The 16,883-nt window shown below is 41.1% G+C and overlaps 1 protein-coding gene across 2 annotated transcripts in view; it reads right to left on the minus strand.

Annotated features, from left to right (window-relative positions):
• mon1a (MON1 secretory trafficking family member A) overlaps nucleotides 1-10,938 on the minus strand; it is a 51,129-nt gene extending 40,191 nt beyond the window's left edge. Inside the window, exon 1 of one of the 2 annotated variants that reach the window (XM_073072658.1) lies at nucleotides 10,775-10,938. In XM_073072658.1, coding sequence (XP_072928759.1) covers nucleotides 10,775-10,815 — 41 coding nt within the window. In that variant the 5' untranslated portion in view covers nucleotides 10,816-10,938. Of the gene's footprint in view, nucleotides 1-10,675 lie in introns of both variants that reach the window. The other variant, XM_073072660.1, reaches the window with a different exon arrangement.
• Between the last annotated feature and the right edge of the window lie 5,945 nt (nucleotides 10,939-16,883).

Genomic DNA, 16,883 nt, shown 5'->3' on the forward strand with positions numbered 1-16,883 from the left:
TACTTATGTACTATTATTTTTCTAGATTATGTATTGCATTGAACTGCTGCTGCTAAATTAACAGATTTCACGACACATGCTGGTGATAATAATCCTAATTCTGATTCTGAGTTCCCTCACACTCATGTGCCTGTCTTAACCTTTCTTAAAAATCTCTAACGTTTCTGCCTGTACCATCATCTCTTGCCACACATTCCAGGCACCCATTACTCAATGTATTAAAAAGTCTCCTCATCACATCTCCTTTGAAATTACCCCCCTCACCTTAAATGCATGCCCTCTGGTTTAAACAGGTATGATTGCCTCCAAGAACTCAGTCTTTATCTGATATAACTGATGAAATACCCCTCACACTACTCACAAATAAGCAACAGTCAGCGTCACTCACTGCTGAGGCGGTACATAATGCAGGGAAATAGAGGTCCCACCCTTTGCTCTGTGAATCTGGCAAGCGAGCAGTTTTGATTACTAACAGAGAAATTAATCAATTATTACAGTAAGTTTTATAGTGAATAATAAGTAACTATAGGTGAAGAAAAGTCACTTGTACTGTATTCACTTAGGTACTACAACCAACATGAACCAGCTGGGAGCAGCACTATATTTTGGCACAGTCAGTGAGCTGTACAGCCGAAAAGGGCAGCAGGGGACAATCAATAACGTAATGGTTTGAGTATCACTTTATAGCACCAGTGGTCACTGATCAAGGTTCATTTCCTGCCACTGACTGTCAAGAGCTTGTATGTTTTCCCCATGACCGCATGGGCTTCCTCCCACATTCTAAAGATGTACAGGATAAGGTTAGTCAGCTACATGCATACTATGTTGGTGCCAGAAGCACAGCCACATTTCTGGACTGTCCAGCACAACCCTCACTGATGTGATGTGAGGAAAACAGCACGTTTCACTGTATCACAAACAAGAGAAAAGCTGCAGATGCTGGAAATCCAAGCAATACACACAATGGAGGAATCAGCAGGTCAGGCAGCCTCTATGGAAAAGACTACGCCGCCATTTCGAGCCGAGACTGGGGGAAATAAAAGATGGGGAGTCAGAGCAAAAAGGTGAGAGAAGGGGAAGGAGAAACACAAGGTGACAGGTGAAACTGGGAGGGGGGAGGGGGAAGTAAAGAGCTGGGAAGTTGATTAGTGAAAGAAATACAAGGCTAGAGCAGGGGGAGTCTGATAGGAAAGGGCAGAAGGCCACGGAAGAAAGAAAAGGGGGAGGAGCACCAGTGGGATGGGAATGGGGAACGTTGCCGGGGGGGGGGCGGGGGGGTACATCACTGGAAGTTCAAGAAATCAATATTAGTCCAACACGTCAGTCGATGGCCTCCTCCTCCTCAGTCGCAATGAAATCACACTCAGGCTGGAAGAACTTCACCTTATATTCTGTCTGGGTAGTCGCCAGCCTGATAGCATGAACATTGATTTCTTGAACTTTGGTAATGCGCCCCTCCCCCGTCACCATTCCCTATTCCCCTCTCTCACCTTATCACCTCCTTCTGTTTACTGTGTAATATTTAAATAAGTGGATTTAGTGTGTGCTGAGGTATTAAACAAGAATAACACCTACAGTGATATCCATCAAGCACCCCCTTCACTCTGTAGATGCCCTCTTCTCATTGGTACCACCTAGGAGGAGCCTGAAGAGACACACTCAACATTTCAGGAACGACCTCTTCCCCTCTACCAGCATATTTCTGAATGGACAGTGAACCCATAAACACTACCTCACTATTTTCCCTCTCTTTTAATACTACCAACAAGCCGCAGAGGCCAAGTCATTGAGTACATTTAAAGTGAAAGTTGATAGTTTCTTGATGAGTCAGAACAACAAATATTACAAAGAGAAGGCAGAAGAATGGGGCTGAGATGGATAATAAATCAGCCACGATGGAATGGTAGAGCAGATTCAATGTGCCAAATGGCCTAATTCTGCTCTTAAGCCTTAATTACATCACATACACATACATGTAATGCCCTGGTTCATATTTTTACTGTTATGTTGTACATATTTCATTTAACAGCTCTGTAAGAGCAGTCTGCTCTGCTGTCAGTCAGCTTGGATTATTGTTGAAGATAAGGGATGATGAGGAATGGGTGCCACCCTTTTAGGATGGTAGAATTTGGAGGTTCTTTTGGTGAAACACTGAGGTTGGTCTTGGTCTTTTTTCTTGGTTCAGCGGGAGATGAAGACAGAAGACATTGGGGAGAACTGGTCTAGGATACGACCCAGTGGGAAACCTGTTTGTACAAGATGGATTGCAAGCGATGTTTGAAAGGTGGTGTGTGCTTTCACGCAGACCAAGGGCCCAGTGCATGAGTGACAGAGAAATTGAAGATGAACTCCAATTTGACTGTTTAATTAAAGTGGGCCCTTTTCTTTTTGTTTTTCTTGACTAACCCTTTAGTTAAGATTCATAAATATAATTCATTTAATCCTATGCAGTGTAGTGTCTGTTATTTCATGACACTAATCTGTAACAGGGAGCAAATTCCACAGCGTCCACACAAACCGGGGTTTGGGGACGTCTCAATCTCACGAGATCGGTGGGAATGGAGAGTGTTTTCCCTAGACTCACACAGCCAATAGTATACCAATTTTAATTAATAGTTTTTTGATTATTACGTATTGTACTACCGGTATACTATTGCCGCAAAACAACAACATTTCACAACATATGCTAGTGATATTAAACCTGATTTGAAGGGCGTTACCAGGGAACACCCAGAACTCTGAAATAAGCTGCTTATTTTTGCTAGTACATGATAATAAAGTAGAATATGTATAAAGGACATCTGCAGATGATTAAAAGATTGACCATAGTTGATGGAGAAGAGGCAAGTTTTCAATTTCAGTCGAATCAGCAATGTTATACAATGTACCTTGCTTATACAAAAGGAAATTCAACCCATCAGGTCAATACTAGCTCCCAACAGAGAAATCAAAAGTCTAAAGTTCTAAAGTAAATTTATTATCAAAGTACATATATGACACCATATACAACCTGGAAATTCATTTTCTTGCAGACATGCTCAGTAAATACAAGAAACCCAAGAGAATCAATGAAAGCCTGCATCCAACAGAACAGACAAACAACCAATTTGGAAACACAAAAAACAACAAACTGCACAAATACAAAAAGAAAGAAAAAGAAATAATAATAATCATAATAAACACCATCAAATGGCCAACATCATGCATGAAAATCTTTTCTAAAATACAAACTCATAAAAGAAATCACATCTTACTATAAATACAAGCCTAATCCAGTTTTAGAGTCAGAATACCAAAAATTATTTTACAGCCAATCAGTTATTACAGATAGGACAATCCAATATAACCACCACGATATAATAACACAGGATAAACAAGCAGGAACAACTTACTTAATAGATACAGCCATTCCAAACACACACAACAGACAGAAATCAAGAAGTGAAAAACATCAGAAATATGCTGAATTAAAACGGGAAGTTGAAAGACTGGAACATGAACAAGGTAAACATTGTCCCAAGAGTAATATCTACAACTAGCATCATCCCAAAGGCACAACACAATAGCATTAAACAATTAAGGCTACACAGTAATATCTATGTAAATCTTCCAAAAGCCATAATACTAAAGAACACTAGAATAATCCGAAAGTTCCTTGCAATTGACAAATGAGTGTGCTTGGCTATGCCCGTAGTTCAGGTTTTACTAGCTTGAGCTGAGAAAAAATTAATAATAATAATAATAATAATAATAGATAAGTAATAAATATCGAGAACATGAGATGAAGAGTCCTTGAAAGCAAATCCATAGGTTGTGGGAACAGTTCAGTGATGGGTGAGTGAAGTTGAGTGAAGTTATCCCTTCTGGTTCAAGAGCCTGATGGTTGAGAGATAATAACTGTTCCTGAACCTGGTGGTGTGAGTCCTGAGACTCCTGCACTTTCTTCTTGATGGCAGCAGCAGGATTTATGAGCATTTGGAGAGGCAATACATGATTAGGAATAGTCAGCATGGCTTTGTCGAAGGCAGGTCGTGCCTTACGAGCAAGATTGAATTATTTTTGGATGTGACTAAACACATTGATGAAGGAAGAACCATAGATGTAGTGTATATGGATTTCATCAAGGCATCTGACAAGGTACCCCATGCAAAGCTTATTGAGAAAGTAAGGAGGCATAGGATCCAAGGGACATTGCTTTGTGGATCCAGAACTGGCTTGCCCAAAGAAGGTAAGTGGTTGTAGTCAGGTCATATTCTGAATGGAGGTTGGTGACCAGTCTGCCTCAGGGATCTGTTCTGGGACCCTTATACTTCGTGATTTTTATAAATGACCTGGATGAAGAAGTGGAGGAATAGGTTGGTAAATTTGCTGATGACACAAAGATTAGGGGTGTTGTGGATAGTGTGAAGGGCTGTCAGAGGTTACAGCGGGACATAGATAGGATGTAAAACTGGGCTGAGAAGTGGCAGATGGAGTTCAACCCAGATAAATGTGAGGTAGTTCATTTTGGTAGGTCAGATATGATGGCAGAATATTATATTAACAGTAAGACTCTTAGCAGTGTGGAGGATCAGAGGGATCTTGGGGTCCGAGTCCATAGGACACTCAAGGCTGCTATGCAGGTTGACTCTGTGGTTAAGAAGGCATACGGTATATTGGCCTTCATCAATCATGGGATTGAGTTTAGAAGCCGAGAGGTAATTTTGCCGCAATATAGGACCCTGGTCAGACCCCACTTGGAGTACTGTGCTCAGTTCTGGTTGCCTCACTATAGGAAAGATGTGGAAACCATAGAAAGGGTGCAGAGGAGATTTACAAGGATGTTGCCTGGATTGGGGAACATGCCTTATGAGAATAGGTTGAGTGAACTCGGCCTTTTCTCCTTGGAGCAACAGAGGATGAGAGATTACCTGATAGAGGTGTATAAGATAATGGGAGGCATTGATCGTGTGGATCGTCAGAGGCTTTATTCCCCAGGGCTGGAATGGCTAGCATGAGAGGGCATGGAAGTAGGTACAGAAGGGATGTCAGGGGTAAGATTTCTTTTTATATAAACACAGAGAGTGGTGAGTGCGTGGCATGGGCTGCCGGCGATGGTGGTGGAGGCAGAAACGATAGGGTCTTTTAAGAGACTCCAGGACAGGTACATGGAGCTCAGAAAAATAGCCCGAGGTAAATTCCAAGGTAAGGACATGTTTGGTACAGCTTTGTGGACCAAAGGGCCTGTATTGTGCTGTAGGTTTTCTATGTTTCTATTCCTGGTATGGAGGCTCCAAAGCACAGGATTGCAAGTGGTTGTAGAGAGTTGTAGATTCAGGCAGCTCCCTCATGGATACAACCATCCTTGCCATTAAGGAAATGTTAAAAATGTGCTGACTCTAAACAGCAGTATACATCAATTAGGATCTACACCATCAGAACATGCCCTCTTCTCATTACTACCATTGAGGGAGATCCACACTCAACATGTTAGGAACAACTTCTTTCCCTCTACCATCAGAACAGACCATGAACATGTGAACCACTACCTCACCATTTCTCTTCTGCATTATTGATTTTGTAGGTTACAGCAGTTTTTACATTTTGCTCTATACTGCTGCTGCAAAAATTTGACTATATACGTCAGTGATGGTAAACCCGATTCTGATTCTAGATTTCCATCATTTGCATGTGTTTTATTTAATTTTCACAGATGTGAAATCATAAGGAACGATTGGGAAAAAAGTTGAATTTCCCCATTGGGATGAATAAAGTATCTATCTATCTATCTATCTATCTAGAGGATCAACAAACAACATTCTGGAATGACTCAGTGAGTCAACCAGCACGTGTGTGTGAAAGGAACTGTCGATGTATCAGGTCAAGACCCTGCTTCAAGACTGAGAGGGGACTACATTCTGAGTTCTCATATAGAGTCTTGATCAAATAACAGGAGCCTCAGGACCCACACCACCAGGTTCAGGAACGGTTAGTATCCCTCAACCATCAGCTCTTGAACCAGAAGAGATAACTTTACTCACCCCAGCACCTGGCTGATCCCATAGAACACAGAAACCTACAACACATTACAGGCCCTTCGGACCACATGTTGTGCCAACCACGTAACCTAGGCAGTTTCTAGAGTAGAATTACCTTACTGCATAGCTGTCTATTTTTCTAAACTCCATGTACCTATCTAAGAGGCTCTTAAAAGACCCTATTGTATTAATTTCCACCACCATCGCTGGCAGTTCATTCCATGTACCCACCACTCTCTGCACTCTTTCTATAGTATTCACATCTTTCCTGTAGTGAGGTGACCAGAACTGAACGCAGTACTCCAAGTGGGTTCTAACCAAGGTCTTGTGTAGCTGTAACATTACCTCATGGCTCTTGACCTCAATCCCAATGTTGATGAAGGCCAACATACCATTCGCCTTAACAATACTGTCAACCTGTGCAGCAGCTTTGAGTGTCCTATGGACATGGACCTCAAGGTCTTTCTGATCCTCCACACTGCCAAGAGTCTTATCTTTAACACTACATTCTGCCTTTAAATTTGTCCTAGCATAATGAACTACTTAACTGGGTTGAACACCATCTATCACTTCTCAGCCAAATTCTGCATCCTATTCATGTCCCGCTGTAACCTCTGACAACCTTCAAGACTATCCAGAACATCCCAACCTTCGTGTCATTAGCAAACTTACTAACCCACCCTTCTACTTCTTCATCCAGGTCATTTATAAAAATCACAAAGAGGAGGGGTCCCAGAACAGATCCCTGCAGAACACCACTGGTCACCAACCTGCATGCAGAATACAAACCGTCTACCTATTGACTTATTTTCAAGGACTTTACAACTCATGTTCTCAATATTATTTATTTATTGATTTATTTTTTCTTCTTTTTATATTTGCAGATGGTTGTCTTTTGCACATTGGTTCTTTATCCGTCCGTTTGTGTGTAATCATTCATTGATTCCAGTGTGTATTTTGTATTTACTATGAACGCCTTCAAACTTTGAACTTCGTGCATTGACTCAATTTTAATCTGTGGCAGCATCAAATTCCTTCCAGATAGAAAAGAAATGTGACTGGTAGGTTACTTGGCAAGTGTAAAGTGGAAATGGAATAGGTGGTGGTTTGGGGCGGGTGGGGGGAAGAGGAGGGTTGGCTGGCACAGATGTGGTGAGACAAAGGGCCCATTTCCTATGCTCAATGACTCTCAGAAAGTGGAAACCAAATACTGAAGAAACTTTGGCTTCATCTCAGACCCAACGATGTGATTCCATGAGAATCTGTCCTCTCGTTCAAAAATAAACAATACCCTAGTCTGGGTGTTGCGAGAAGACATTATTGCTCATATGAATAATATTTTGGGGAATTGCTTCATGGGTCATTTTATTTTCATACCTTTATCATCGCTACTGTTCTCCTGCAATTAAAGTTCAAAGTCAATTTATTATAAAAGTACATGTATGCCACCATATGCAATCGTGAGATTCACTTTCCTGTAGGCATTCACAGTTGTTACAAAGAAACACAATAGAATTAATGAAAAACTGCACACAAAGATGGACAATCAATGTGCAAAACAACAAATTGAATCAGAATCAGGTTTAATGTCACTGGCCTATGTCGTGACATTGGAGGAGGTCGATGCTGGATGAACGGCCTTATCAGTGAGCTCCAACCTTGCGCATTAGACTGTTTCATGGGAATGGGCCCTTTTCCTTTTTTTGTTTTCTTTACTAGCCATGTAGTCAAATTAAGAATTATAAAGCTCAATTGTTTAATTGCATATTGTGTACTGTTTGTTATATGGTACTGGTTTGTAACAGGGAACACATCACACAGCATTCACCCAAACAAGATTTCTTAAGTTTGGCCAGGCCAGTGGGGGTGGGGGGGGTCTATCATCCCCTATATTAAGCCGCTAGCCAAGCGAGCATTACATTACAATATATAATTAATTGCTGTACAAAAATAGAGCAAAAGAAAAAAAATAGTAAGATAGCATTCATGAGTCAATTGCCCATTCAGAAATCTGACAGTGGAGGGGAAGAAGCTGTTCCTGAAACATTGAGTGCATGTCTTCAAGCTCCTAAACCTCCTCCTTGTGCTCCTCGTTTTGTATTTCCATAGTCACTTTTTGCAATTCTTCTAATACAAAGAGGAAAAATTTAAAAAATCTCAACCATCAACTGAAACGTTAATCCTGTTTCTCTAGTCCTGATCTAAATATTTCCAGGATATACTGTTTTGTTTTAGTTATCCAGCCAACTACGATAATTTGCTATCTATAACATACTTTGGACGTACATCCACTAAATGCAATCTTCATTCACAAAATAAGCTTTTCCTGTGTAAATAAATGAGAAATTGAGTCCTGATGAAGGGTTTAGGCCCATTACCTTGATTCTTTATTCCCCTCCATATAATGCTGCCCGACCTGCTGAGTTCCTCCAACATTTTTGTGTTGCTCATTAATTTCCAAGCAGATTTCATAAATAGCAATGAAAAGAACCAATAACCAACTCTATATAAGGTATATACTCAATGTAATGCCCCTTCTGTCACACTCCTCCTGTCATTAACATCACCATCTACATAAAGACAAAAACCGTGATGGGTAGTAAGTATGGAAGGCATGAAAGGAATAGTACACAATGATCATAAGAAAAGGTCAGTTCCTCCTTAAATTAACATGGAACCAACTTTCCTTTCTTGTCGCACAGACCTTTCTTTTTGAATAAAAAAAAATCCTTAACCAATTTAATCCTGAACCTTTTGATGAGAAAATCCCACTTCCATCGGCATGTAAGCCAATCCATATAAAACAAAGATTTATGTTCACTGGCAGAAAAAACGGGAATGGGCAAGAAGGGGAGCTTCCCCCCCCCCCCCCCCAAATAAAGCACAGCAGATTGGTGTGATTAGAACACAGTCAGAAAAAAAAGCAGTGGAAGCAGGTCAATTCCAACTTTAACTTTGAAGAGGAAAGATTTGTAGAACTGCAGACAAGAGCTGGAAGATCTGGGGAGTTAAGGTCAAATGAAAAGAAATGGCATGAGTGTGCCACATCAACTGGAATATCTCTGCATTGTGTGGTTTTACCACCTCTACTGCCTAATTTTCTCAGTTGGAATATGATTGGGGTGACACAGTGGCACAATGGTGACCAGGGTTCAATTCCCACTGCTGCTTATATGGAGTTTGTACTTTCTCCCTATGAGTGCATAGATTTCCTCCCACAGTCCACCTGTTGGCAGGTAAATTGATCATTGCAGATGGTCTTTTGATTAAGCTAGGGTTAATTTGGGAGATTGCTGGATGGCATGACTCAAAGGGCCTAATCTGCACTGTATCTCAATCAATCAATCAATAAAAGTATTGGGCAACTCCTGTAACAGGGAAATAGGAGTTTCTACAGTGAGGCAAGGACAAAATTCTACCTCTCAATAAAAAAGCTTACAAAGAGTGGTGGATACAGCCAGTCTATCACAGCTAAAGCCCTACACACCATTGACCACATCCATATGGTGTGCTTTCACAGGAAAGCAGCACCCCTCATCAAGGACCCCCACCATCCAGGCCATGTTCTCTTCTCACTGCTGCCATCAGGACATACACCATCAGGGTCAGGAACGATTACTACCCCCTTGCCCATCAGGCTCCTAAACCAGAGGCGATAACTTCACTCACCCATCACTGAACTGTTCCCACAACCTATGGACTCGCCTTCAAGGACCCTTCATCTCATGTTCTTGATATTTCTTATTAATTATTAGTTATTACTACTTTTTATTTTAAATTGGTTATTTATCCATCCTATTGGGCACAGACATTCATTGATTCTACTGTATTTCTTGTGTTTACTGTGATTGCTCACATTAAAATGAATCTCAGGGCTGTATATGGTGTATATGTACTTTGATAATACATTTACTTTGAATACTGAAACTTTGATATAATATTTCTGGGGTTCCTACAGTAAGAACTCAGCTTTAGATGGAGGAACTCAATGGATCAGCAGAGAGAAATGGGTAGTGGATCTTTTGAGTCAAGACCTTTTTATCTGTCCATTTTTCTCTACAGATGCTGCTTGACCTGCTGAGTTCCAGCAGCTCAGCTTTTTTTCCTCCAAGTTGGAGCCTTTACAGTTGCCGAATCCCAGCTTCAGCTCTCCTACCAACTTCATTTCAGGTACTTCCTTCAAAGAAGGGAAGTCAGTGAATGAAAACCTGAGTTTAGAGCTGAATCATCCATACGTAACTTCTATTTCACGGTTATCCTAACCCCAATTCTCCCTCCATCCTTAAACTGTCAATGGCCACCCGGATACAAGGAGCTGACGACGGACAGATGAACAATAACTCGCTCTCTCCGCTTTTCCTCCCCCAAACCCATTATTTCTCTTTCTTCTCTCCTTTACACAGTACACATGCAAATCACAACAGGTCGTATCGGCTTCACACATGCATGCAAATAATTATTACGTGATGTTATTATCAATTGTGTTAGTGAGTTTTGCTTCTGAAATTACCTTCAGTATCGAATGGACTAAGGACAGAGAATAATAAATAATATTTTACAATTAAGTTCCCCTCTCCCTCCCAAACGAATCGACTATTAATTATTAATCACAGACGAGAGCATTTCATTATGCAATACGGCCGGTTTCCTACACTAACCTGCTGTATTTTCAGGCCTGTGTACGGTAGATTCCGGGAGGAAGGGCAGAGGAATTGAACGTTGCTGTTATTTTCTCTGCCACTATTTCCCTTGCTTACTTGCTTCTCTGCCTGGACTGTTTATTGCACAGCGTGCTCATCCCCCGTTCTTCCTTTGCAACGCGTCCAGAGGGACGTTTCTAGCCTCTCGGAAACTTCCTCTTTGCATTATAAAGGTCAACAGCAACGTCGCAGCGAGGAAGAACCTCTCTTTCTCCGCCTTCCGCAGTGGTTAGCTGGGACTTGTAGTTCGCATCGCACGCCATTCCCTCAGTACGTATATCAAAGGGCGTTCTCGCCTGACCAGATTCCAGATCCTCTTTAGGCTTATCCCTTCAATTTGACCTGTGCTGAAAAAAAGTGAAAAGTCGTGCGGCACTTCTTAATGGAAAGGGTAATTAGAATTTGAGACATCCCTTCTTCAAGAGTCTGGGCGGGAAACGTATTCTTGTGCAGTCCTGATATGCAGTTGTGATGAGAAGTGCCACACACATTTCCTCATCGTGCAGCTGGGGCTGTGTTGTGGCATAGATTGATACTAACCTGTTATTTCCTTGTCCTAGTAAACTATTTCAGCTTTTTGCTGATGGAAAATGTTTCTTCTTAAATTTAAATTAAGATTTTAATTTCTCTCATTGGGCTTCTGTGACCTTGAAAAAAGAAATATGTGATCGTCTAGATTATTGCCCAAATTGGTTTCATTGCTGTTTCTAGCAAATCTTAGCTGCAAGAAGATGTCATTGAGCTAAAAAGGGCAGAGGATAGATTTGCAATGATGCTACTAGTAGAACTGGAGGGATTAAGAAATGAGGAGTGAATAGATAGATTGAGGCACTTTTCTCTAGGGTGTAGGAGGCTGAGATGTGACCTTTCAGGGGTTTATAAAATCATGATGGATGTAGATAACATGAATAGTGGTAGTCTTTCTCCCATGGTAGGGGAGTCAAAATACGGGGCAATGATTTAACAGAGGCTCAAGTGGCAAGTTTTTCAACACAGAGATGGGTACAGGCCATTCCTGGTAACAAAATAGTTTAATTTTTGAGATGTCCATAAGTAGATTTTTTTCAGTAAGTCAGAAATTGCACAAAAATCATGATGACCATAATTCTGTCCCAGTGCAATGCATCAAAAGCACAAATACTGATAAAAAACAAAAATTACTAAAAGTGAAGAGGAAAAACAATTTGCTCTACCATAATTTAATTTGTTTTGTCAGTGGATGTGGTCTATATGGAATTTACTAAGGTGTTAGACAAGATTCCTCACTAGGCTCATTCAGAAAGTCAGAAGGCTTTCCAGGATCCAGGAAAACTTGCCTCTTGCCCACAGAAGGCAGAAGGTGGTGGTAGATGAAATGTACTGTATTCTACCTCAGGTCAGAACAGGCTGGGAACAGTTTGACAGGGAACTGTTTTGGGGCCCCCTGCTCTTTATGATTTTGGTATATTATTTGGATGAGGAGGAGGGGGAAGGATAGATTAGTCAGTTTGCAGATGATAGGAAGGTTGGTGGTATAGTGAATGGTATAAAACATGGTTTCCCAACCTGGGGTCCACGGACCCCTTGTTTAATGGTATTGTTCCATGGCATATAAAAAAAATCGGGAACACCTGATTTAGAAGGTTTCATAGGTTAACACGGGACATTGATAGGATGCAGAGCTGGGTGAGAAGTGGCACATGGTATTCAGTCCAGAAAAGTGTGAAGTGGTACACTTTGGAAGATCAAAGTTGAAGGTAGCGTACAGGATTCTTAGCAGTGTGGTTAAGCAGAGGTGCCCGACGGTCTACATCCACAGATCCCTCAAAGCTGCTGAACAAATTGAGAGGCTGGTTAAGAAGGTGCATGGTGTGTTGGCCTTCATTAATCAAGGGATTAAGTTCAACAGACATGAGCTAATACTGCAGCTGTCTGCTTAGACCATTGTGTTCAGCTCTGGTTGCCTCATAGGAAGAACTTTGGAAGTGGGAACTTGGAGAGGCACAGAGGAGACTTACCAGGAAGCTGTCTGGATTGGAGAGAATGTCTTTTGAGGGCGGGTGAGTGAGTTTGGACTATTTGGAATGAGTGTGGATGGGAGATGACATTATAGATGTGTCTAAAATAAGAAGCATAGGTAGAGTGGACAGCCAGACTTTTTCCCAGGGCTGAAATGGCTTGTACAAGGTGGCATAATTTTAAACTGATTGCAGGAAATTATAGGGGGATATCAGAGGTAAGTTTTTTTTGCACGGAGTGGTGGGTGCATGGGATGTGCTACCAGTGATAGTGGTGGGGGCAGATACATGGGCAACATTTAAGAAACTTTTAGGCACATGGCCTATGGGGAGGGGGGTAGTTAGACTGATGCCAGAGTAGGTTGGTATCATATACAGGAGGTACAAGCTGCTCCTTCCCTGCTCTAGCCTTCAGTTGTAGCACCTGCTTAACCCCCTGATCAGGGTCACGTGAAGCCATGGGAGCAGGTGATGGATGGTTGCAGGAGCAGCTGGTACATATCACAAGTCCTGGTTATGTGACCACTGATGCCAGGTGTTACGTAACCCCGTAACCAGGTAACTTACCAGCAAAGATAGCGGGATCAGCTGAGTCGGATGCTAATATTTTCAAACGTTTTATTCAAAAAAGGGCACAAACGTATGGTTAATACAAAACATTCAGATCATATACATCGTCAAAACTCAATCTAAAACACCGGTGTAATAATAATCAATCAGAAATAAGCTCTATAGTTGTCTAGGGGTTAATACTGAGTCCAATTGAAATATAAAGAGTCACTCAGAAGTTTGCAGGCTTTTCCCTTTTGGGAACCGCTGGGGTTTTCACGTTGTAGAGAGAGAGAGATGGTTTAGAAAAGATAAACACTTGCCCGTTGTCTTTACAGAGCAAATCCTTGGAATCAGGGGAGCAGGCTTCCCCGTTGTTATTTAAAAGCAGTCTTCCGTTGGTTCTAGCCACAGATTCAACATTTGGAATCTAACGCACGTGGCTTCCTTCAAAATGGCTTCCCGCTCCCACGGGAATCGGTATCGTGCTTCCTTGGTGTCTCCTTGGTGCGTCTGAGGGTTTCCCCCCCTCAGACCCTCCTTTATACTTCTTCACGGGATCGCAGGTGTCAATCAGGTTGCAGGTAATGCGATCTTTCTCTCAACCAGCCCACTTTGCCCGAGGGCTTTTCACGTGTCTTTTCATGAGACAATAGTCAATGTCGCCTTTATTCTGCTCCTTGGGAGAACGTGGTCTTCCGCACGTCTCTCTCTCTCTCTTCCATTTTCCTGTGTCTATTCAGCACGTCTCTTTCTCTCTTGGGTCAGTTGACCCCCCCTCGACTAAGGCTCTTGCGATTCTCACAAAGGAGGGGGCCGAGGGCATAACACAGGCAAACAGTCTCTGAAGAGTACAGTATTGCTAATGGCTGGGGTCACCCATCTTGTAAAGACTCTGCCTAGAAGAAGGCAATGGCAGGCCATTCATGCAGAAGAATTTGCCAGGAGCAATCACGGTCATGGAAAGATAATAATCACCCACGACATACGACACGGCACAAAACGAGCGTGCACATACTCGTATTTGACTATATGCATTTATATGACATTTGTGAACCTTGGAAGAAATGTTAAGTGAAGTTCACTTTTCAATTGATTTTTTTATTAATCGGTTAGTGAGAAAAATTGGGATAATTATAATCCAGATTGTGGATGTGCAAATGACGGTTATTAACAGTATAGTAGTTCATAGTGCATTGTAACCAAATGCGTAAGAACTTAAGACTTGTAGTTAAATTTAAGGAAATACTGGCATCTTTGTTTTTTTTCCCCCTCATTTTAAAATTGTGATTGGCTACTACAGAGAGCACAATTGATTTTCCAATTGATTACAAAAGATATCTTTTCTGAAACAAGGCAATGATCGATTTGGAATATTTGGATTAATAGCCCATGTAGGACCTGGAAAATTACAGCAAGTTGTAGTTCAACAGCCCACAGTATCGATGATAAGTCCTGCTGCTGTAGGTTAAATACATTAGCTGACAGCGTGTGTTCAAGACACTGGATGTTCACCATTTCGTATGCAACTGCATCACAGGAAAGGGTGGAAGCTAATTATGTTGAAAGTGGTTTGAACACTCAGGTATTTAGGAATAGTTTTTTGCAAGCTGTCCTTTCACCTGTGGGACATGGAATAGTTTTCAAACTGATGAAATGAGTGTTCACTCTCCACACTACCAGGCAGCCATGTGCTGCACTGACCTAGTGCTTTGAGACCAAGTCCATAAACACATCTCATGGCATGTTGGCAGTATGTTAGAAGTCCTGTTAGAATTTTGCTGCTGTGACAACTGGTGCTGATCTGAACTCTGGAATTAGGAATATTATTAGGTACAGTTTAGGAAACTTTACCCCTCATTCAGCTATTCAGAGTGGAACCTGAAAATGCTCAATACTGAAACAGTGAGAGTGTGAACACTAATGATTTCTCATCCAATAATTGAAGAGTACTCGTTATATTGTGATACATTATCAATAAATGACATAATTTGATTAAAACCAACCTTAAAAGGATTTTAAATTTGAGCAAGTGAATAAGCTGTTTTCAGAAAAGCTCTGAAAGTTGAAGCTTCCAGCAATAGTGTTCTGAGTATTTATATTCTTGTTTTAATCTGGCCCAGTTGTTTCATTCTAGTACTTTAATTATTTTTCATTCATGTACTTAGTTGATATAAGGTGGACTGTAAAGTTCATCTTGCAAAGCTTGTGAAGCACACCCATGCTGCTGTGCATGTTGTTTCCTTAAAAACTTGTGATTGGTTTGCAGTGATTATATTTTACTAAGTTTTATTTATTGCATTTTCCTCTTTCCCACTAATGTTGGTCGTTTTCCAGCTAAACAGTGTTTCAATATGCAGTGCGTTCCGGTTAATTGGGCCGTTGGTTAATCAGGGCAGCCATGTGGGACAACTCTTAAAGGACAAAAACTAATGGAGAAAATTGCTGGATACCCTTTGTTTATTAGACACTATGCTGCTTAATCGGGGCAGGAGTCTGTTGCTCAACCATTTCTAATTAGCGTCAACTGTGTGCACTTGTATGTTAGACACTACACTGTGCTTAGAACAGTTTTAGTTAGCGTCAACTGTGTGTGTATTCAAAAAGCAGTGATTTTTGTCACTGATAGTTGGAAAGAAATAAGCAATAAGACGATTCAGAACTGTTTTGCTCACTGTGGTTTCAAGCATTCAGGCTTGGAAATGCCAGATATGAAGAGGAGTAAAAATGAAACAATTTCACTACTTCAATAAGTTAGGAGCTATGAGGAAATTGAGTTATTGACAATCATCTTCATTGTTACAGTGAAAATGAAGATTTGGAGGATGCAATTGTTGAAAGCATTGTACGAAGGCAGTCCTAGGTGCCTGCATTGATTTTGTTAATTTATAATCAATCAAAAGATACTGAACAAATTCCTCTATTGATAACAATTAAGAATTAATAGTTTTATAGTACTGTAGTAGTATTGATATTGTTCTAATTTGTTCTGTGTTTAATTTAAATGCATGATTTGTTACAGTTAATGGCAATTTTTTTTTACACCTTTTTAACTCGTTCCATGAAAGACTTTGGCTAATTGGGTCATCATGTGCTGGACCAGATGAGTCTCAATTAACCAAATCCACTGTATTTAGAAAGTTTTTTGAGCAATTCTAGTATTCTGCTCCACAACAAGTGGACAGAATTGACAACTTGTAATATTATGAAACGGGTGAGGACACAGCAAATCATGCATTACAGGAGCAGGCCCTTCGATCCACTGAGTATACACTGACCATCTGCACTATATGCACCTATCTGCACTAATTTCTACTGACCCCTAACCCATCTTATTCTCACCCACCTCACTCCCCAATGCACATCCTCTTCATCTCCCTTCCTTTCATTCTGTGAATGGAACTGAGGATGTTCACTGATTGTTCACATTCACTGATTTCACTGATGTGCAACGAGACCTGGGTGTCATTGTACACCAGTCATTGAAAGTGGGCATGCAGGTACAGCAGGTGGTGAAAAAGGTGAATGGTATGTTGGCATACATAGCAAGAGGATTTGAGTAGAGGAGCAGGAAGGTTCTACTGCTGTTGTACAAGGCCTTGGTGAGACCACACCTGGAG

Source organism: Hemitrygon akajei, chromosome 19, assembly GCF_048418815.1.
Source record: "Hemitrygon akajei chromosome 19, sHemAka1.3, whole genome shotgun sequence".
Classification (NCBI taxonomy): domain Eukaryota; kingdom Metazoa; phylum Chordata; class Chondrichthyes; order Myliobatiformes; family Dasyatidae; genus Hemitrygon; species Hemitrygon akajei.